Raw genomic sequence first — 21,116 nt, 5'->3', positions numbered from 1 at the left:
AAGTTGACATCTTTGTTGTCCATTTGTTACTGCTTTGACATTCCCCTTTCCCTGTCTAAAGTACACCTTTTGCCCAATCTCTATTTTGAGCAGCAAGTTCAACAGCAGCCAAACCCCAATCTTCACCGTGGTCTAAAGAGAGGGAAGAACAAATATTCAGCGTTTTATTTAGCAGTCATGAGAAAGAAAACTACAACTCACTATGACCTTTACCTTTTTCACCTCTTCCGATACCAGCTCTTTCTAAAGCTTGATCATCAGTTAAAGCAGTTAAAACACCAAAAATAACTGGTGTACCAGTTTCCAATTGAATTTTCATTAAACCATGTGTTACAGCATCACAAATGTATTCGAAATGCATTGTCGATCCTTTGATTAAACATCCAATTGAGATTATTGCATCAAATGGTTTTGTAGAAGGTCCATTGGTAGTAGTAGCAGTTGCTGGTTTTTCTGATTGTGATTGAGAAGAAGTAGTGGTAGTGTTATCTATAAGAGATAATAAGTTTGTTGTTGATGATGCAATCATGGATGGTGCTGCATTTGCTGATTGAATTTTGCCTGCTTCGATGAGTCTGGTAAGGGTATGATAAAAAGACAGATGCGTTAGTGATTGATCTTGGGTATGAGGTATGAGGCATAAAGATTGAGTCTGGATACGTGACGGATTAGAATTATATTCACTCACTGCTTAGTAGCAAAAGGTAATTCGTAAGATCCTGGAACACTCTTAACAACGATATTCTCTTGTTTTACGCCTTGTTCTTTCAACTTGTTTATGGTACCTTCCAAAAGTGCTTTAATGATTGAATCATTCCATCTTGCATGTACAATAGCAATTCTGAAATCTGATCCATCATATTTGGTTGGGGGAGGTGGAAGTCCTTTTATAGTTGGGTCTGACATTTTGTTCTGGTTGGCTCTATTTGTTTTCTTTGTTACCAATATTTATCAAAGCTAAAGAAGGAGAAAGAATGATAAAGCATAATTGATTGCATGTAGATAGGAAATGATATGATGTGATGACTCACCGTAGTACTCATACCGAATAACCGTTTAATTACGTATTATTATATATTAATATTATCGGGCCAGCTTGAAAGCGGCGATCACCGCAAACAAAGTAAAAATAAATGACAAATTCAAGATGAAATGTTCAAAATTCTGTTTGCTGCCTTTACAATAATGATCTTGATTATTTGCTTAATCTGATTGATTTCTCTTCTGCAAACATCGATCAAACATCGATAAAAACAGAAATACTACCGAGTGTACAGAATGAGGTCACTTACACCATTAGGAGTACAAATATCATCTTTGGAACAATTTGGTTCATCAAGTAAAGCTGGAAATATAACTATAAATCCTGAAGATGGTACAATTTTCGTCGCTTTAGAAAGATTTAGTGAAGATGAAGGTATAGAAATTGATATACTACAAATAACTTCTGATAACTCTGAACCTGAGGTAAGTTATTCGGCATAATAGATGAATTCATAATCATGAAAAAATCTGATCATTTTCGCTTGAAATAGGTTATAGCATCATTCACTTCACCAGTTTTAGCACCTTTTCCTAAACCAGATCATTTAGGCGAAACATTGAATTTACATTATTTACCTGATGATAGAAGTTTAGTAATACTCTTAGCTGGTGGTGATATAGCTACGTTAGCTTTGGAAGGATCTGATGGTGGTGTCGCACCTGTAAGTTGGCTACCATATGAATTTAGTGCGGAATGTGACTGATCTAATAACCAACGACGATCAGGTCGAAGTGGTAGGATCAGTAGATAGTGGTATAAAAGCAGCTGCTTGGGCTCCGGATGATGAACAGATCGTACTTGTGACTGGTGAGCTGCTCCCTGCTCAGCATGTGGTATTCTTAGCTGATATTTGACTTATAAGGGGAGAACAACTTGGTATGCATGACTAGACATTTCGATGTTATACATGAAGAACCTTTGCGATCGGATGATTTTGGTGAAGGTGGGTTTGAATTGGTTTTTCTTCTCTCTTACCTATATCACTCTGCTTTTCTTTCTTTCAATTACAATAAGCTGACAAATCGAAATCCATTAGACAAATTCATCAACGTTGGATGGGGATCTAAGCAAACACAATTTCACGGATCATTAGGAAAATCAGCTGCTAAACAACCTATAAATATTGAAGAATCATTATCACATCCTACAGATTCAGGTTTACCTATAATAACTTTCCGAGGTGATGCATCTTATTTTGCAATTTCATCTTTAGATTATTATCCTAATACCCCTGAAAAGTGTAGAAGACAAATTAGAATTTATTCAAGAGATCCAAATACAGGATTTATTCCAAAATTATCATCAACATCAGAAAATTTACCTGGATTAGAACCTTCAATAAGTTGGAGACCTTCAGGAAATTTAATTTCTACTTTAATAAGATATGGTTATAAAGGTGGTGGTGAAGGTAGACAAGGTAAATGGGATATAGCAATGTTGGAAAGAAATGGTTTAAGACATGGTGGATTTGAACTAAGAGAAAATAAACAAACTTGGGAAAATGATAAAGTAAATCAAATTCAATGGAATAGTGATTCTGAAGTTTTAGCTATTTGGATTCAAAGACAAGATCAAGATGTCGGTGAGTGTCTTTCTTAGCTTGTTCAATTTTGTACATAGAAGTATTGTTTCAGCTAATCTGACATTTGACAACCATAGTTCAACTCTGGTCCATGAAGAATTACCATTATTACCTCAAACAAGAATTGTTCTCTCATGATCCGGCTACACCAAGATTTAAAGGTTTCAAATGGCATCCCGAGGACCCGTTATCCATTTACCTATTTGGTGAAAGTAAGTGCGGCTCATACAAACTCATGGTGCGATGCTGATGTATTTCAATTCAGACTTCGTCCAAGCTAGAACGTTTGTTTGGGATACATACACTGCCAGATTACCTATGCCGCAAGATACAGCTTCCGTAGCAGTCGTTGATGGTCGTGAGTATTAATACGCGTTGTACGATCAGCTTCGAGTGCTAATTTCGATACAGAAAAACTCCTTATAACGCCCTTCAGAACCCAAAACACACCACCTCCAATGTCCTCATACCATCTTGATCTCCCTTCTGTGCCAGTACACGTCAGTTTATCAGATATAACCGATTCTTTAGCTCTTCTTTTTTCGGATGGTTTAGTCCAAGTGTGGGACTTGAGTACACGATTACCTGATCCAAAATCTGGAAGTAGACTAAGAGGTGGAGGTAAAGTAGCTGAACCAAAATTAAGATATTCATCCACGATAAAAGCAGAAGGTAAAAGACTTGTAAAACAACTTGCTATTGGACCTAATGGTAAAGTTGCAGTCTTATCGTGGATCGAAAAAGATGGATCATCAGCTTGTAAAATAGATGTAATTGATGAAAAGGATCAACCTGAAGTTATAGATCTAGAAGGGGATGTTGAAAGATTGCTATGGGCTGGAGAAGGGGGATTGCTTGCTTTGTCTGCTGAAGGTCAATTGACTAGTGGTAAGCGCTGTTTCCTCTTCTCAACGTAGGAATGTGTAACACTAACTCCACATGACAGTTGCAAGCGACGAATCCGTAGATATCACCCTAGGACCACACCCAACCGCATTAACATATTCAGCTTCATCAGATCTCATATTTGCTTTGTCACCAAATGCTAAATTACATTTAACTTCTCTATCACCTTCTTCGAATATGTCCACAGCAATAGCATCAAATGTTACTTCATATACACTTACACCAGATTTCTTAATATATACAACAACGTCACAAACTTCACATTATGCACCTTTACCAACTTTGAAGAGATTAGCTGATGGCGCAGATCTATCACCTAATGAAACTTCATGGGATGAAAGAAGAGTAGAAAGAGGCTCATTAATTGTTACAGCTTGTGAAAGTTCAATGAGTTTAGTATTGCAAATGCCTAGAGGTAATTTGGAAACTGTTTATCCAAGAGCTTTGGTCTTAGCTGTTGTTAAACAAGATGTTTTATCGTATGTGCTCTTTCGTTATACCTTGGTTGTTCCGGAGCTTGAGCTGATGCTGGGATCTCGCTGGTAGTGGAAATTATCGAAATGCTTTCTTACAATGTCGAAAACATCGATTAGACTTGAATGTCTTGTATGATCTTGATCCGGTACAATTCATGAAGAACCTCAAGGATTTCGTAGAACAAGTTCCCGAAGTGGATTATTTGAATTTATTCGTTTCTTCGTTAAAGTAAGTTAGCCCGTACTTTTTCCATTTGAAACAACTAAACTGATATACTTTGGCTATATAGCTCTGCCGATTCCGCCTTAGTGCTTTATGCTGATCATGCTCAAGAACCATCTGCATCGTAAGCTATAACAGATTTTCTCGTTAGTGTGAATTCGCGATAGCTGATAATTCCACTTAGCTCATCCAAACCTGTTGATAAAGTCGACTCACTTTGCGATTCACTTCGAACGATTCTTGAAGCTCGTGGCGTTGAGCAATACATCGAAACTATTTTGACTACTCATGTTTGCAAACAACCAGCAGATTATGAATCTGGTTTGAAAGTATTGTTAACACTTCAAGGTATGTCAGCTTCATATTCCCCCGATCTCGATGATAGTTAAGCTGATCATTATACTCTTTTAGCTGATCATCCTGAAATCGTTGAAGATGCCATCAAATACATTATTTTCCTTTCTGATGTGAATAAATTATATGACGTCGCTTTGGGAATGTACGATTTCCAATTAGTTTTAATGATTGCTCAATACTCTCAAAAAGTAAGTCATATCTCACGATCCTTCCGCTGAACTCCTATTGCTGGACTAACGATTTGGTTGTTTGATAGGATCCAAAAGAATATTTACCATTCTTACGTGAATTAAGAGCATTAGATAAATGGGATCAAAGATTCAGAATTGATGATCATTTAGCTAGAAGAGAAAGTGCTTTAAGGAATCTTAAACAATCAGGTAAGCAATCTTCGAGTGACAATGTAAATGAACATCAGCGATTGACGGATGGATTTGTCAATTCGACAGGTCCAGAACGATTCGAGGAAGCGTCATCTTATTTATCGCGATACGAGTTGTATGATGAAGCTTTCAAACTATATAACGATGAGCCTCAGCACCTCCAGGTTAGTTGGATGCGTTAGGGTACATATGCAATGATGATGTGATTGCTGATGCTTGTCCATTTCATCTCAGGTTGTACACGACTTGTATGGTGATTATCTTTACGATAGAAGAGACTTTACCGATGCCGCTATTTGTAAGTGTTAAATCTTGAAGGGATCACAATGAGATATAGACTTACTGATTGTACGAAATAGCGTATATCCTTGCAAAGAAAGATCAAAAAGCATTAAAGGCTTACGAGAAAGCACATGCATGGAGGGAGCTATTCACATTAGCTAAGACATTGGACGTTTCAAAGGATGATACCATACAGATATGTGCAAGAGTAACAGGTAAGCTAGATAAGCCATCATGATAATATAGTTTGTTAGCTCATCAATGTGTCACATCATATTATAGATCACCTTTCTTCTCGTGGACGACATTTGGAGGCATCTCAGATATTCATCGAATATGCTCAAGATGTTGATAGTGCCGTTGATGTTTTGTGTAGAGGAGCAGATTTCAGTGAGGCTTATAGATTGGTATGTCATATCGTGTTTTTATCACTTCCATTGGTGATTGTTCAGAAGAACTGATCTTTGCGTTTAGACATCACTACATGATAGAAACGATTTGGTTGAATCAATGATACATCCCGGACTTGAAGAAGCACATGAAGCTTTGACGGAAACGTTTGAAGAGATGGAAGGTCAATTAGATAAAGAAGTGAATAGGTTGAAAGAATTGAAGAAAATAAGGGAGAATGATCCGGGTGAGTTTGATCATATGTTAATTGTGTCTATGAGTGTTAAGCGCTAAACTCGTTTTCTTCGATGATCATTATATAGAATCATTCTATATTGTAGATACAGAACCAGCTATAGAAGGTGTAGATGTAGTTACAAATGCTACAACAGCTGTAACAGGATTTACAAGATATACAGTTGCACCTACAACAGTATTTTCACAAGCAACAAAATTAACTGGAATGACAGGTATGACAGGAAGAAGTAAAAAACAAAAAAAGAAAGCAACAGGTAGAAAAGGTACAATTGATGAATATGAATATTTAATTAATAGTTTAAGTAAATTATTAATTAGAGTCGATGAAAAATCCTGTAAGTTGGAACTCATTTTCGATTATTGGAGTTGAGCTGAGCTTTATAAATACTGATTTTGATTATAGCCGAAGCAATCGCACTTTTACGACATTTAATACTAGCCACATCAGATCATGTAGAATTATCTAAATCTTTACAAGAATATATGATGAAATTCAGATTAAAGTTAGATAAATCAATTGATGAATCATGGGAAAATAGACAAGAAATCTTAAATCAATTAATTGAATCTGGCGGTACAGGCTTAGAATCTGGTTTAGGATTAGAAAAAGCTTTTAATCTGGTTAAACCTGAGGTTAAAAGTTGGAAAGGTTTAGGTATTCTGATATCTTAATAAGTTATTAGTTGTTGTGGTAAACCTTTTACATAAAATGTTCTTGCATATTCTGCTGCAAAAGATACTTAATTCGTACAAAAATGTAGCTACTGGAATCATGTACTTAAATCTAAATTACACATAAAGATTATAATGAAAAATGTTACCTTTCCACAAAATCACTTTTTTGCTTGATTATTATGAAGATAATCGTTGAAATTCATCTTAACTGGTTTGATACAATTTCTGTCTTTTCCTACTTTTTTGCCATTTTCGCTTCTCATACGCTCTGCTTCTTCTTGCTTCTTTCGTTCTCTTTCTCTCCACCCACCAAGAGGTCGAGATTGAGATTCGATCTTTCTGCCATTATTTTCCTGTTTTGATTGGGTTTCGTCTCCTTCTGATCTTCCTTCTCCCCATCCATCATCATATTCGGGTTTTGGCGCAATCGCATCTTTCTTTCCTTCTTGACTATTCCCAGACTCATCCAGTACACCACCTCCTATATCAGGGGATATACAGATTTCTTCTAGTAGTCTAATTACTTTGGCAGTCTCTTCTTTATCAGGTTCTTCCGATAGACCTCTTTCAATCAAGAAAATCAAATTGAGTGGTGAGCTTCCTGCTTCTATATTTTCGATAGCTTTGTTTTCGGCTTCTCGGAGTTTTTCTATAGCTTCTTCAGATGATTCTACTAGTATTTGCTTTTGCGTCTTACCAATTACGTCCATCATTTCGTACCGGTTTGTGCACATCATTTCGATATTCTCTTTACCTTGATCAACGCTTGTTTTGATTGATGATTGGTAACGATTCAAATCATCCTTTGCCTCTTCGATCTTCTCCGAGAGAACTTATTCGTGATACATTCAATCAACTTTTCAATCAAGTAAAAAGGCTTCAAGAGCAAAATGACAACTATAACCACAATCTCACAGCAGCTAAACTACAAAGTTTTCGCTATGAGATAGATGCCCTCAATGTCACCTTCAGCAGCTTCCAATATGAAAACATTCGATCAAAGGAAAACCTTGCAGTGGAAATGGCCAAAATCAAGAAAGAAGCTCTTGAGCAGATCACCAAGATGGACCAACTTATTGCAAACCACGATACAGAACACCAACTGATTGCGCCGTTATATCTTGAGCTGAACTGTGAGGAGAAAGTGCATTTGGGAATTGGATGTTAAGAGTGATATCAAATTTAGATGGAGGATGTTCATTGTGTGATGAGGTAGATACCAATGACATATCGACTGTTCAGATACGGTACAGTATGATAGTTGTTTACCCTACGGCACCCACATAATCGAGGAAGTAAGTGATGATAACGTCAGCAGGAGCATTACATACTGCGATGGAAGGCAGAGTACGTCGCAGCTCAATCAATCGAATATGTCCAGCAGCCTCACTCACTAACGATGAAACGGAGACGTTGAAGAAAGAGAAACAAAACGAAAACAAGGATTGATAAATCAAGTAGACAGAATGAAAGATATGAATCAATGCCATCGATAGATGTAACAACTTCCGAACTACCATCAAACGAGTTTAATTCCCTTTGGTCAAAAGGATGATTCGACTCTTACATGTAGTCGTACTTGCTGTCTCAGATAAGGTTAAGATGATTGCGCCCTTCCACCCCCAGTTCAAGTTGAACATGAATCAATGCCACTTATCCAGGTTCAAGATGATGTTGGGTAGGGTATCTGTTGTATTACTGATGACGAGTATGCATATACGTCTATATGTATTTATAAGTCTATATAAGCTTGTACAGTATAATGTGTTACAAGAATATATGTAATAGTACAGTACGAGAAAGTGATATCCAGTAGCTCGCCGAGGTTGTAGTCTAAGTGGAATTTTATCAAAGTCCCTTAGTGCGTACGTAAAATCGTTTCCGGCTACTCAGTATCATCATATATGGTATTGAAAGGTAATGAAGTGATATCGTTGATTCTATCAGTATCATCTCACCCCTTTTATCTGTTATCTAATTCAATTATAAACCATTCATTAGGCATATTATACAATAGATACGTAATCTTGGGAGAATATTACAATAATTTTTGTGGGATATACGCAGATACAGTCTAGATGCTGGAGAATGATAGGTAATGTAAATCTGATGCTATGGCTATAAATGAGGTTGACATTGTCTATTCGTGGGAATACAATTCAGCTTCTAAGATAGCTAAGAATTCGAATACACTTACCTGGAGAATACGGGACGATCAGCAGGTGGACCATCTTGACCATAAGCTCTAATGCCGTCACCTTCAGTTTTGACAGGTGTCAAACCGTGTACTTTACAAGGATTTATCCAAGTAAAACCTGTCTTGTAGGCGATTGTTTCGAAATCTTCACGATACATTCTATCATAAGCAATCATGAGAGCATATTTGGCGGCATGAATGAAAACAGGTGTCAATCGACTGATTGGTGTATCAGGTTTCAGGGCAAAAGGATAATCATAAAGACCTCTAACATCGTATGCAACTGAAGGTTTATACCACGCAAGAGGAACATAGTGCTTCGCTTCACATTGCCTTAATAAAGCCAAAGCTCGGTCCAGCTCGACTACATCAGGAGATATCAGATTTAGCGTAAAGAGCTCAGCTTATGACAACAAATAACCACTCACAGAATAAATATCTGAACTGTGTTTTATTGTCTGTCAGTCATTCTATCATTCATAAGAGTACATTGATAAACTTACTACATCCAATACCATACTCAAATCATCAATTATACTCTCAACATCTTCACCTTGGAAATCATAATCCAATTTCTTTCTTTTGACAAGCCAATTTTGCAGCCCAGCATGAAACCTAATATAGTCTACCGCTGCTAACCAAGCTTTAGCAAGATCGGTTCGAGTGATAACAACCTAAAGGGTTATCCCCAAATATGAGTTACTCTGAGCTACTAGGAAGAAACTCATGTACTTACGTCTGTACCGTCATCCATATGATCTCTAAACTCCAGGAGCATTAGAGGTGAACTGAAGAGATGTAGTAGATTATACATCGTGAACTGCTCATGACGTGCGTAGGTGACTACTGATGACTTGATGGGTGGCGTTGCGAAAAGAGGAAACGGTGGAATAACAGTTTCCCGTATGAAATCATTCCCTCTAAACTCTACTTTTGTCTCAGTTACAGGGAGGTTTTCTATCAATTCGATTGTTACAGACATAACGTAAATGAATCTTGGAAGATATGATGGTCAAAGAACAATAAGAAAACGGCCAAGTCAATTAAATTGTATTATACCAAGCTGTGCTAACCCTTGATTGATCATTCTGTTGGAACACGTGAACTTGGTGCTGCCCAAAGTGATAGAAAAAAGCTTTTCATTATTGTTGTTTTGAGAACGTACTACTGCTTCGATACACCTGAGCATATCACTTTCTGATAGTACGTACTGTACGAGTAATGAGCTTGATAACAATGAAGGAAAAGAAAGTCTAAAGAGTAAGTTGGTGTCGCACTATAACTCAGTACTACTAGTACTAGCCCATTTCAAGCGGAAATCACCGCTTCCATTCCATGCATCATTTGATAACGATTATTTAAGCTTAAACGGCTCGAGCGTTGTTATCTCAATGTACAACCACTTGCGCTGTTCAAACTGTTCATTCGGTATGTATCACCTTGATAGATCAAAGATATCTATCAATTCTACAGATCGATCGTTCCAAGTGAAATGTCTTCTGATCCTCCATTAACAGCTAAACCCAGCTCAAACACTGATCAAGGTATAAAATTACAACTTAATATTCAATCATTATCTTTAGATTGTTCAATACCTTCAGGTACAAATTTCGGTATACAATTAGGTGTTCCATCAAATTCTTCTCAATCATCTAATGAAGGTTCATCGAACCACTCAACTAATACAAATGAATCAAAATCGACGACAACCCAAAATCAAAATCGAAATCAGAATAATTGTAATTTGAATCCTGAAACTTTCTTACTTGGATTAGCTATAAGTTTTATAAATAGATTAGAAAAAGTTGAAAATGATTTAAATGAAGAAAGAAAATTGAATAGAGTATATAGGGAGAAAATAGATAAATTGCAATATAGATTAGATCGTTTAGATTATCATCCAATCGGTGATACAAAAGTCCCGGATGATGTTACACTTAAAGTAGCTAGAAATAGGAAAGGAAAGGATGAAGAAGAGATTGAGATACAACCTGAAGATATCGATGATAAGGAATTTTGGCAAAGTGAATTACACAAGTTGTCTGATCAACAATCGATAAATATTAAGGAAAAATCAAATAATGCTACTGGAGAAGAAGAAGAAGAAGAAGAAGAAGATAAAAAAGATGAGAGTGATAATGAATTACCGGATGATCCTACAGGTTTAGGTTTAGATGATAATCAAGCTATATTATACGGGTTTAAACCTAGAAAGTGAGAAGTCAATTACAATTCAAACACGATTCCCAAGGACATTTTCAATGGATATGTATCCTTCAATGCATATAGTACGACATGCGAATAAATCTTGTAAATCATGTTTAATATGAATTCAGATGCATTTTATAGATTTCCTCTACTTGATTTAATTTGTTATGAAAATAAGAAGATCGAAAACGAAGTTTGATGTGAAAGAAAATAAATTAACAGAGTGATGGGATACTTCAGGAAGAAACAAGATTTTTTTTGAAAAAAGACGAAAGCGAAAACGAAAACGAAATCCGAAAGGGTTTTGAAGCTGAAGTATGTTAAACAGTAACGGAATGATCAAAAACGAAGTTTAAGAGATGTGTGAATGTTTCACAAAGAGGAGAACACAAAAACGAATATGCGAAAAAAGAAGTCTGAAAGGTATTAACCCATTCTGGGCATTGTTGTAGGTAAACTAACTGATCTACCACCTACAACGTTGATTGGAGGTGGAGATACACCTACACCAACTGAAGTACCACCAGTTTTACTTGGTGTTGAAGTTGAAGGGTTTGTGGTACCTTGAAATTGACCGAAAACACCTAAGATAGGACCACCTACACCAGGCTGATTTAGATGACCTAGATAAGTAGGCATAATTCTCCTTCTTGTTCTTTGTTTTCTGGATGAGGTGGTTGTAGGGAGACCGTCTGGACCTGTAACTGTATTTAATGCTCGAGAAGTGATCGATACGGATGGAGATCTTGATCTACCATGATGTGACATTACTGATGAAGGTCTTGATGAGTTTGCAGAATTTGATAAACCACCTAGTTTGACTCCACCGCCCAAAACAGTTACGTTACCCCCGTCATATGGTGTCACAGTAGGTGTCTGTTGATTTACGGTTGTTGATGGTGTTAATGTATTATCAGTTTGTGGTGTGATGGAGGAATTATCTTTATTAGATTGTGTATTTGGTGATGGCGTTCTACCTCTCATTTGATTGGAAGTAGGTGGAGTGATTTTCCTAGATCGATTTTCTTTATCTTTGATTGTTAAAGAGGAAAGAGGAGGAATGGAGAACGGATCGGCTGAATTGGGTCTCGAAGAAGGTGCGAGTAACTGAGTATGACCAGAGTTACTATCTGAAACAGATGATGTAATTGATGAAGTCGATTCCGATCCACGATGTGATGATGATCTTGAAGGTGCTTTTGATCTATCGCGTTCATGTTCGTCATCATCCGAAGACTGATGTTCGAACGATACATCGCCGTAACTAGTCTCTCTTGACCCTGTTGAGCTTGTCCATCCTGATGGTATATTGCTTCTGTTTCCGCCTAGTGATCCTGAGGGACGACCTAGACCTAGATTGGAAAACGCAGGTAACAGATCTTCATTTTCATTCAAAACTTGATTAGGTCGATGTGAAGGTGTAGGAGGGATGGCGTATAATGCTGGAGCGGCAGCGACTGGACCTGGACCGGGTGTGGGTGGACCCATCGGTGTGGGTGCTTTGATAGGTATAGCGTGAGAGGTTCTTGCGGGCGTATGTGTGGGTGCATTGGGTATTGCTGTTGAAATAGGTGGTGAGAGGGATGAAGATGATTGCCAAATGATTTGAAAGGGTTCTATAATGAGTACAAAATACAAAAGTTAAGATATACTTAGTATGAAATACTAATTTGCTCTCCATCATGTATCATATCCTTTAAGTAATACGATTTAAAGCGCAACTATGTACTCACCCTTTATAACCTTTGTAGGTTCATAACCTATATCTTCCCATTCCCACCCACCCCATCGCCAAGTTACTTGACCAGGATCACACCAACATTGCCATTCTTCACCTCTACCATTTTGTTTTTTTGATGATATAGAATTTTTCCATAAATCTTCATCTATACCAATTTTTTTTGAACTTTGTTTTAATGGTTTAGGTAAACCTAAATGTTTATTACAAATTAAAGATCTAAATCCAGAACCTAATTGTGGATGTGAACCTTCCCATGTATTTGAGTACACCAAAGTTAATCTTTCAATCAAATCATCTCTTAAAGATAATAAAATTAAATGTGAATAATGTATTGATAAAGGTTGAATTAAATGTTGAATTAAATATGATAATGCTGTAGGTAAACTTAAATCTAGATTACTAACTGAACTTCCAACATTGTTATTACTAGTTAATACTTCATTGGTAGATAATTTACGATTTAGAGAAGGTAAAGGTGATGAATTACCTAAAGCTGGTGATGGGTTATTTGACATTGTTTTTGTTTTGTCAAGTGGCAAATAATGTCGAATATAGGATTTAAAATATTGCTTTGAAAGAATTTATGTTGACATTTCAATGTTTTAGTCTCCAGTCGATATATAGAATCGACAAGATACAAGATTACGTTGATTGTTGAAGCGAGTCGAAGGGTAGACTGAGATTTGTCGTAGGTTTCAAGCGATGACGGATATAGTCAAAAAATGAGTCAAACAAAACAGGAACCAAAGGCAAATAACGAAATCAAAAAGGATGTATCGAAAGTGGAATGATTACAAGGAAGATGCAAATGACAGGCTGTGTGTTGAAAGGATACTATAGTAGAAGTGATAACGAAAGGGTGTGAATAGACGATATTGAAAGGATATTTGGTGATATCACTATAGTAAAAGAGAGAGAGACAGAGAGACGATAACAAACACTAAAACCAATACACACTACACTACACACACCACTCTAAACCAGGACCACGCTTGCAATGGGAAAATACCATAAAAGGTAATTTTGATTATTACCTGTAACTCACGTGACTTGAGGACAGGTAATCAATCACATCTCATCAGGGCCGGGAAATCAAAATCGTCGCGAGTAAATGCCAGAGGTTTCCTGTATATAAAGTGGCTCCCATGCATAGACTTCAAATGACGATGCATTGGTATTATGCTTAGTCATCTACTCTACGTTGTCATTGATGCTTTTATATGCATATGATGGATACAGGATACTATGCTAAGTGCTCTATGATACTGTGTATGGAAGACTAGTGATGCTAACGAAACATATGCGATGAATGCTTACAACAAGGGTGACTAACCCGATAAATTGGATTTTACGATAAACCCAATAATCCAGCTACTCCTCCAACTCCTATTTCCGCTTTTATGTCTCTATTCGTTTTATGAGCTATGATAATTGCTAGAATGTGTTTGCACTGTTAAATAGGATGAGGAATCAGTGATGGGTACTTCAAGGTTCAAATACCTGTTACTCACCATGATATTCTTTTCTCCTGCTAAACAACCATAACTCCAACCTGCACAAGGACAATACATACTTTTCAGATTATTTGCTAATTCAATTATCCTTTCTCTTTTCAGTGAATTTTCAACATCTTTCTGATCCAAGTTAACGATTGATTTAGTTTCTGATTTTAGTAAGGTGGGTGAAGGTGTATTTCGTATGTTCCAATTATCATTTACATTTGGATTGGTATCTGATGGGGAAGCTAACAGCTGATTGAATGCTTGCGAAGGTGGCGGCGAAGGTGTACGTGGTATACTTTCAGCTTGTGAGTCACTTGTAGTATAAGGTATTTCAGGTAATTTAGGTATGATGGGTATATTCATCGGTGTGATTGGATTAGGTGAAGGTGGGTTTAAGTGAATTGTATAGTTTTTACCGGATGATGAAGATACCTAGAAGTGTAATCATAATATCTTAGCTTTGAAGGTTATGCAGGATTCCAGTCGCTTTGTTCTGGTATTGTTTCACCCATATTTACTAACCTGGTAAACATGTCGATCAGAAGGAAGGGACACTCTGACAACTGTTAGGAAGAAGATATCAGCTGGATGTTTGACGATCACAAAATAGCTGAAACGTCTCTTATATAAATGGTCAAAGGGTTCAACAATGGTAACAATGGTAAAACTGACCTTCTCGTTTATCAACTAGCTGCAAAGCGGATAGCAACATAGGCCCAAATATCGCATGCAGCTGCAGTAGAAGGGTATCGGGTACTGAAGAGAAGAGTAAGCTAGAGATTGCTGAAACAAGGCAGTCCACTACGTAGCTTACTAGGTAAAGTAGGAGGAAGAGCGTGCAGTAACGTAGCTACCAAGCTGAGGAAAGAGGTTGATGGTTCTACCATGATGCATTTGGTAGCTATGTTTATTGGAAGGTTGTTACGATGAAGTTGGTATCTGGAGAGATCGGTCACATCATGACATGTGAGAAACAGTCAACAAGTTTCAATGCGTATAAGAAGCAATCAAGAAATATGTTGTCCGTCATCATTTCTCTTTCCATCACCATCATCTTGTTCTTCCTCCTCACCCACCTTAAATCCAGTCAAACTTTGGTGATCACACTTCCCCACAAACAAACCCCGCATTGAGCCACGTGTAGGTTACGCTAAAAGACCACGTTGCCACCCATCATTCAATCATCATACCCACCATGCCATCATTAGGTTGCTTCTAGCTTGTTAGCTGTATCATTTTTGTGATGACCTTATATATTTATTCATCTCGATAAACATCCAGAACGTCTAGTTTGTATATTGTATATCGGATACTCAATTGCCATCAAGCCACCAATAACCTAATCACAAAGCCAATATTCATCAAATCAGCTTGTTCTTCATTTATCGGATCTTGAACAAAGGCGAATCCATTGAAATCCTGTTTTCCTCTTGAACCGCTTATTAACAACTTGGAGGGTCACTCAAAGGAATCAAATCAGACGCAAATCGGCATAGTCACATCGAGAATCTTTAGATCATCAAGCCAAAAAGCAAGACAGGACTTCATATATCGATATATCGATATATCAATAAATATATTTTAAATCCGTCAATTTATCTCTCTTTGGTCTCTGAGAATAAAAGCCAACGTACAGAATGAACAGAGTTAGTTATACTCAGTGGGATCAAACTTATAATTCTTAGCTGACTCTACAACCAACTTAATAGATATTCGGTAGTAATAAAGCTAAACCAAAGCCATCTTTGACCGATGCTATAACATCGGTAAGTAAAACTAACTCACCTGATACCACTTCTTTCCTCTCCTGGTCATTTGAAGATTACTAGAACATCATATATTACAATTAAAGCTAATAACCGATATGTACCATAGACAGACGCACGTATGGGATCAGTGGAAGTTAAAATAAAGAAATTAGATGCAGAATTAGGTGTATTCAAAGGTCAAATGGCTAAAATGAGAGAAGGTCCAGGTAAAGTGAGTCCGTTTTAGGATTGTATCGATATATATCATTCCTATATTTGACAATGATTAATATGAAGTGATTTACTGATATTAATGTTTGGGTTTATAGGCAGCAGTTCAGCAACGTGCATTAAGAGTATTAAAGCAGAAAAGAATGTATGAAAATCAATTATTACAATTACAGCAACAATCTTATAATATGGAACAAGCTGCCATGACAACTGAGAATCTGAAGAATACTGTAAATTGAATGTGCTTCTTGAAGAATATATCTGCGACGAAGAAACAAGCTAATGCATATAAACGCTCTTACGATACATAGATGGCGACAGTAGATGCAATGAAAGTAGCTAATAAAGAAATGAAGAAACAATATAAAGGTATTGATATCGATAAGATAGAGGTAAGCTTCAAATTCCGTTAGCTATTTAAGTTTGGAAGACAAGCTGACGTATTATACGGCATAATCCAATTAGAGTATTCACTACGATATGGAAGATTTGATTGAACAAGCAAATGATATACAAGAATCTTTAGGTAGAAGTTATGGTGTACCTGACGAAGTTGATGAGGCAGATTTACAGGCTGGTGAGTTGTTGTGGTGTCTCGGTAATTTAGAAAAAGAAGAAATTAGTTAGCATGAAGTTTGGATTAGCAGGCAGTCAAGGGCAAGGGAATGAAGAGGAAGGGAAAGGCAAAGCGGGAGCCAACATTGAGGACACACGCAAAGGCAAGGCAAGGGGAAGGGAAAAGAGTTTAGGGGAGGAGAAGAGCGGGGATAAGTAATACGAAGAAGGGGAAATATATTAGAAGGATGAACCAAAACATGGATAGGATAGGAAGAATAGCCATCATTCTCGATATAAAGCTAACATTACGATTATCATACAGAATTAGACGCTTTAGGATTAGATGATGAACCTATAGGTGAAAATGAAACCCCATCTTATTTACAAGATTCAACTGCTTTACCTGATTTCGTAGATTCTGCTCCAATCGAGGAATTGGTAAGTTACATACCAATTGTTTGATGTCGAATCATAATGACCTTGACTGACCGATCAAATGAATCAACAGGGACAAACAAATTCACCCACGGCAGAAGTTGCAAGGTAGTGGTAATAGTATGAGAGGAGGTAGATCAATACAATGTATGCTTGTTGGGATTGTGTCAATAGATTGAAGAGACTCTAAGGTTTGAGATTTGCTAAAGTGATACATACATATATATATATATATACACCTACCATAAGATTTTTTGGCTTTATCTCATGTATTTTTTTTGTATGTACGAGAATTTAAGTAGATATACATATACAAGAAAGCACAACTGCATATCATCGTATATACTGAGATGGTTACTTCCTGGTTCATATGAGATGCGGTTACGATGTTTTCACTACTGTATTATGTATACCGTTGAACTTTTGTATTCCACTCTAACCCTTTTCCATTCCATTGACTATATTAAACATTCGGTAGGAACCTATCACAGCGGTTTTGAATGTGTATATGGACACGAGTTGATTTAGTTTTGTGATATGATTAGCAAACTTGACCCAGTTTGGCAATTGTGTTTATCGAATAAGGCGTTATTCGTTATATGATCTGATTGTCCCATATTTGAGATCTGCTGAGCCAATTCAGAGATGACGATAATCGAATTTACAACAATATCATGAGGTAGCTTGAGTTGATGGTATTGTACCATGATCTTTTGAAAACAGTTAATCGGAAGTTTCGCCTTTTACGAAGTAAAATTGAGCCATCCTTAAAACCTAAGTTGTCTAGTATCAACACCTTTAACAGGACCTTCAATACCTTCTTGTACTTCACTAGTGATATTTGATGCACCTGAACCTGGAATAGCTTCAATGAATTGAGCAGTTTGTAATCTTGGTTTTATATTTAAACTTGAACATAATAATTTATATCTTGATCTAATATTTGATATTAAATTTGATAAATCTATTTCCTTTGATTCCAATCCACTTGATAATACAGATTCCGATGTCGATGTTGGAGGGTTAGATGATGATTGAGGTTGTGATGGATTTATAGTTGGAAAAGAATCGATTAAACCTAATAAGATTTGAGCGTGATTGATTATCCTATACATAAATAGGTAGGATAGGAGTATAACGAATCATCAATAATCAGTATTTGGTATGGTTCATCTTATATCAAAGCTCGATTAACGTTTGGAAATTAGATTTAGTACTCACCTAGCATCTTTACCTTTCCTTCCACCACCTAAACCTGCACCACCAATACCATCTTTCCCCTTGATTAACTCTTCATTGTTATTTAATAAAGTGATATAAGTTTCAGCTAAACCTTGATAAAATCCAACTTCTTCCCATAATTCCCATGCTTTCTCTTTACCTAATTCTCTACCTTCGAATAATCCATGTAATTTACCATGATCAAATCCATCTTGATATCCTTGTTGATAGAACCTGTAGCGGAGAGAATAATTCAGTGAAGAGCTAGAATATACGTGCTTTCCCAACAATAGGATTACTCACTTGGATTCCATATTTGTGATCTCATCCAAAACATCATCTTCACCGTTGGTCCGGTGATCTGAATCTACATCCATATTGAGTTGTCAGGAAAACGTTCCTTCTCAATCTTCTTCTTGGGTAAATGCTTAAGTTTAAGCTTCTTGGAGATATTTAAAGTAGTAAAACCACTTGAAATCAGGATATACCAAAAGACAAGTTGCTAAATAATCAGCAAATTTCATTTTCACTTTCATTTTCTGACATGAAAAGTGAAAGTGGAGGTAGTCCACCCGAAAAATAACGAGTGGTCATAGAACGAGTATTACCATATATTTTACTTTCATGTATAATTATGCATAATCAGTTATGTCTTCCATCGAATTAGACGACCGACAAGTTCTGAGAGGAATCAAAATAAAAAGGCTATAGAACCAACATTCATTTTTTGCTTGATTTGAGGTGTGATCTCACTTTACGACTCCTATCAGGTAAAAGGGTATTCTGACAGATGTTTACTGTATGCTCACTAAGGTTAACCTTTATACGAGATTATTGAATCTCGCTTTTCTCTCTTACAAACTTTTCACCTTCTCTTTCAATACTATACTTTTATAAACAGATCCATCTTTCACCACCTACAGCAGCAAGACAACTCATGTCATCCAATACCAAGCTGTACGCAAATCTCCCTGTATCCCAGCCTCCTTCTGAGATTAGAGGGCATAATTTGGTTGTAGAAACTGCTTCACCGCCATTTTTGATTACATTGACGCCACCGAAGAAATCAAGAATATTGTCATACCTACGGGATGAGCAATCTTACAGATTACCTTTCTTACCCTTATGGAATAACCGTTTATACTTTACAGAATTTAGTGATCAACTGGATAATGGACAATGTGTAAGTAAATAATCAGTTAATTTCTCGCTCGGAATAGCTAATATGGGCTTCTTTAGGTTACTATCACTAGAATTGACCTCTCCAAAGCTTGGTTAGGAGTAGTAGATTATCTTAAATTTCACTCTGGCTTACAATACGAACTTGTCAAAAGGTGGCACGCTAATTTCGATTTCCGGGGAGAAGATGTTGAAACACTTTTCAATGACTTGAGTATAGTACGTGCAGTGGTAAGTCATCCGTTATGCTATAAGATACACAGACAGACATGCTGGTAAAAAATATGCTATTTTAGTTTCAACCAATATTTTGTAAGTATTCTTGCTCGCTTCAATCTCGACTCGTATACAAATCGTCTGCTTCCTGGCGCTGACGTTGTCATTTTTTGGCTTTGATTAGTTGAATTGGACAGAGCGATGGGCTTATTCAGAAAGAGCGAACTAAAGGGTCACATTCCTCTCAAATGGTACAAACCTTCTGTTGAATTTGAAGACAAAGAACTTTCAGACTATCCATTCAAATTGAAAGAAGATACTCTGATTGAACATTTAACTCCAGCATTCATACATGCTACCAAATTAGCCCTTAAAGTCACTTACGATCGTATATATCGTAAAGTTTTTTACGAATCGCCTCTACTATCCTTTACTTACCTGAAGATCGCTGCATGGTTCAAGGATCAACACCAAAAGTAGATGAAGATGAGGAGAGCGAGATAAATCAATTAAAGCGTCGTGTTGACGGTCGTTCTATATTCCTCAGGTAAGTTTAGGTCGGTCATTCAAGTGTTATTGCTGTAAACTGATTTCCACTTTGATTTTCAGTCTCAAAACACATGATTGATCATCAACAGATCTGGGTATACCGTATATGTGTTTCAAATGCCAATATCCGAGCTCTCTGTGTCATCATTTCTGGCTCTCCTTCCCATTCAATCTAGCGTATAAATATGTGATCAACCCATTTCATTATCCGATAAAGACGGATTAGTGAGTTGATATCAAGCTTGTCATTGATTTAACTTACCAATCTAACGATTAGACCACTAGCTCTTCCTTGTTCACATCGATATTCCAATCAAGACGTTGTATATAATTGATCTATCGCCTTGTTTACACATATATCCAGCTCATTGTATAAGATCAATCCATTTCACTTCGAATTATCACTTCATCCCGTTGTATAATAATCACCAAAAACGTTGTAAATAAACAAATTTCATATTATGAATAATTATGAACGGATAATCATGCATATAATGGCTCAGTGAAGAAATACTCATCTGCAAATATAGCACCGCCTAGTTGTATAAAGGCGTAGGTTTAATGGTAACGCTACTTCATCTCAGTTGCGATGGCTTCATACAAGTGTTGCTGGTTCTAAAATCTCAACATAGCAACAGGACTTGTCCAGGCTGCAACAACTTTACAAATAACTTTTGTCAATCTTTATGTGGTTTATGGTCAACAAGACTTGATTGGACAATTTCAATATAGTTGAGTTTAAAATAACCATGCA

At 36.7% G+C, this 21,116-nt stretch overlaps 10 protein-coding genes across 10 annotated transcripts; 4 read left to right on the top strand and 6 right to left on the bottom strand.

The window, feature by feature from the left end:
• Nucleotides 1-55: 55 nt before the first annotated feature.
• L201_006210 (6,7-dimethyl-8-ribityllumazine synthase) lies at nt 56-906 on the bottom strand (the record flags this gene model as incomplete). The annotated part of the gene is made up of 3 exons (XM_066221932.1): nt 56-132; nt 202-575; nt 689-906. The coding sequence occupies 3 exons, from the start codon at nt 904-906 to the stop codon at nt 56-58; spliced, it is 669 nt and encodes a 222-aa protein (XP_066078029.1).
• Nucleotides 907-1,278: 372 nt separating this feature from the next.
• Nucleotides 1,279-6,574, top strand: L201_006209 (uncharacterized protein; the record flags this gene model as incomplete). The annotated part of the gene is made up of 21 exons (XM_066221931.1): nt 1,279-1,467; nt 1,536-1,706; nt 1,771-1,852; nt 1,908-1,988; nt 2,082-2,627; nt 2,705-2,839; nt 2,893-2,985; nt 3,039-3,515; nt 3,574-4,012; nt 4,080-4,238; nt 4,300-4,356; nt 4,417-4,580; nt 4,644-4,777; nt 4,846-4,969; nt 5,039-5,136; nt 5,207-5,270; nt 5,332-5,469; nt 5,537-5,661; nt 5,729-5,891; nt 5,968-6,237; nt 6,306-6,574. The coding sequence occupies 21 exons, from the start codon at nt 1,279-1,281 to the stop codon at nt 6,572-6,574; spliced, it is 3,978 nt and encodes a 1,325-aa protein (XP_066078028.1).
• A 161-nt stretch (nt 6,575-6,735) lies between these two features.
• On the bottom strand, nt 6,736-7,290 carry L201_006208 (uncharacterized protein; the record flags this gene model as incomplete). Its single annotated transcript, XM_066221930.1, has 1 exon — nt 6,736-7,290. One exon carries the CDS (start codon nt 7,288-7,290, stop codon nt 6,736-6,738), a length of 555 nt encoding a protein of 184 aa, XP_066078027.1.
• Nucleotides 7,291-8,695: 1,405 nt separating this feature from the next.
• L201_006207 (uncharacterized protein) lies at nt 8,696-9,588 on the bottom strand (the record flags this gene model as incomplete). The annotated part of the gene is made up of 5 exons (XM_066221929.1): nt 8,696-8,717; nt 8,775-9,138; nt 9,203-9,218; nt 9,278-9,448; nt 9,511-9,588. 5 exons carry the CDS (start codon nt 9,586-9,588, stop codon nt 8,696-8,698), a joined length of 651 nt encoding a protein of 216 aa, XP_066078026.1.
• A 678-nt stretch (nt 9,589-10,266) lies between these two features.
• On the top strand, nt 10,267-10,992 carry L201_006206 (uncharacterized protein; the record flags this gene model as incomplete). Its single annotated transcript, XM_066221928.1, has 1 exon — nt 10,267-10,992. One exon carries the CDS (start codon nt 10,267-10,269, stop codon nt 10,990-10,992), a length of 726 nt encoding a protein of 241 aa, XP_066078025.1.
• Nucleotides 10,993-11,408: 416 nt separating this feature from the next.
• Nucleotides 11,409-13,238, bottom strand: L201_006205 (uncharacterized protein; the record flags this gene model as incomplete). The annotated part of the gene is made up of 2 exons (XM_066221927.1): nt 11,409-12,598; nt 12,716-13,238. The coding sequence occupies 2 exons, from the start codon at nt 13,236-13,238 to the stop codon at nt 11,409-11,411; spliced, it is 1,713 nt and encodes a 570-aa protein (XP_066078024.1).
• An 833-nt stretch (nt 13,239-14,071) lies between these two features.
• On the bottom strand, nt 14,072-15,112 carry L201_006204 (uncharacterized protein; the record flags this gene model as incomplete). The annotated part of the gene is made up of 5 exons (XM_066221926.1): nt 14,072-14,173; nt 14,235-14,657; nt 14,748-14,788; nt 14,898-14,981; nt 15,040-15,112. 5 exons carry the CDS (start codon nt 15,110-15,112, stop codon nt 14,072-14,074), a joined length of 723 nt encoding a protein of 240 aa, XP_066078023.1.
• A 750-nt stretch (nt 15,113-15,862) lies between these two features.
• On the top strand, nt 15,863-17,309 carry L201_006203 (uncharacterized protein; the record flags this gene model as incomplete). The annotated part of the gene is made up of 8 exons (XM_066221925.1): nt 15,863-15,871; nt 15,935-15,991; nt 16,101-16,205; nt 16,303-16,434; nt 16,516-16,596; nt 16,670-16,781; nt 17,085-17,200; nt 17,271-17,309. 8 exons carry the CDS (start codon nt 15,863-15,865, stop codon nt 17,307-17,309), a joined length of 651 nt encoding a protein of 216 aa, XP_066078022.1.
• A 655-nt stretch (nt 17,310-17,964) lies between these two features.
• Nucleotides 17,965-18,795, bottom strand: L201_006202 (uncharacterized protein; the record flags this gene model as incomplete). Its single annotated transcript, XM_066221924.1, has 3 exons — nt 17,965-18,304; nt 18,419-18,652; nt 18,722-18,795. The coding sequence occupies 3 exons, from the start codon at nt 18,793-18,795 to the stop codon at nt 17,965-17,967; spliced, it is 648 nt and encodes a 215-aa protein (XP_066078021.1).
• Nucleotides 18,796-19,355: 560 nt separating this feature from the next.
• On the top strand, nt 19,356-20,441 carry L201_006201 (uncharacterized protein; the record flags this gene model as incomplete). The annotated part of the gene is made up of 6 exons (XM_066221923.1): nt 19,356-19,601; nt 19,658-19,828; nt 19,894-19,909; nt 19,998-20,201; nt 20,276-20,360; nt 20,423-20,441. The coding sequence occupies 6 exons, from the start codon at nt 19,356-19,358 to the stop codon at nt 20,439-20,441; spliced, it is 741 nt and encodes a 246-aa protein (XP_066078020.1).
• Nucleotides 20,442-21,116: the final 675 nt, after the last annotated feature.

Source organism: Kwoniella dendrophila, chromosome 8 (assembly GCF_036810415.1).
Source record: "Kwoniella dendrophila CBS 6074 chromosome 8, complete sequence".
Taxonomy (NCBI): domain Eukaryota; kingdom Fungi; phylum Basidiomycota; class Tremellomycetes; order Tremellales; family Cryptococcaceae; genus Kwoniella; species Kwoniella dendrophila.
The sequence above is the reverse complement of the archived record's forward strand: the minus strand, read 5'-3'. Positions and strand labels throughout refer to the sequence as shown.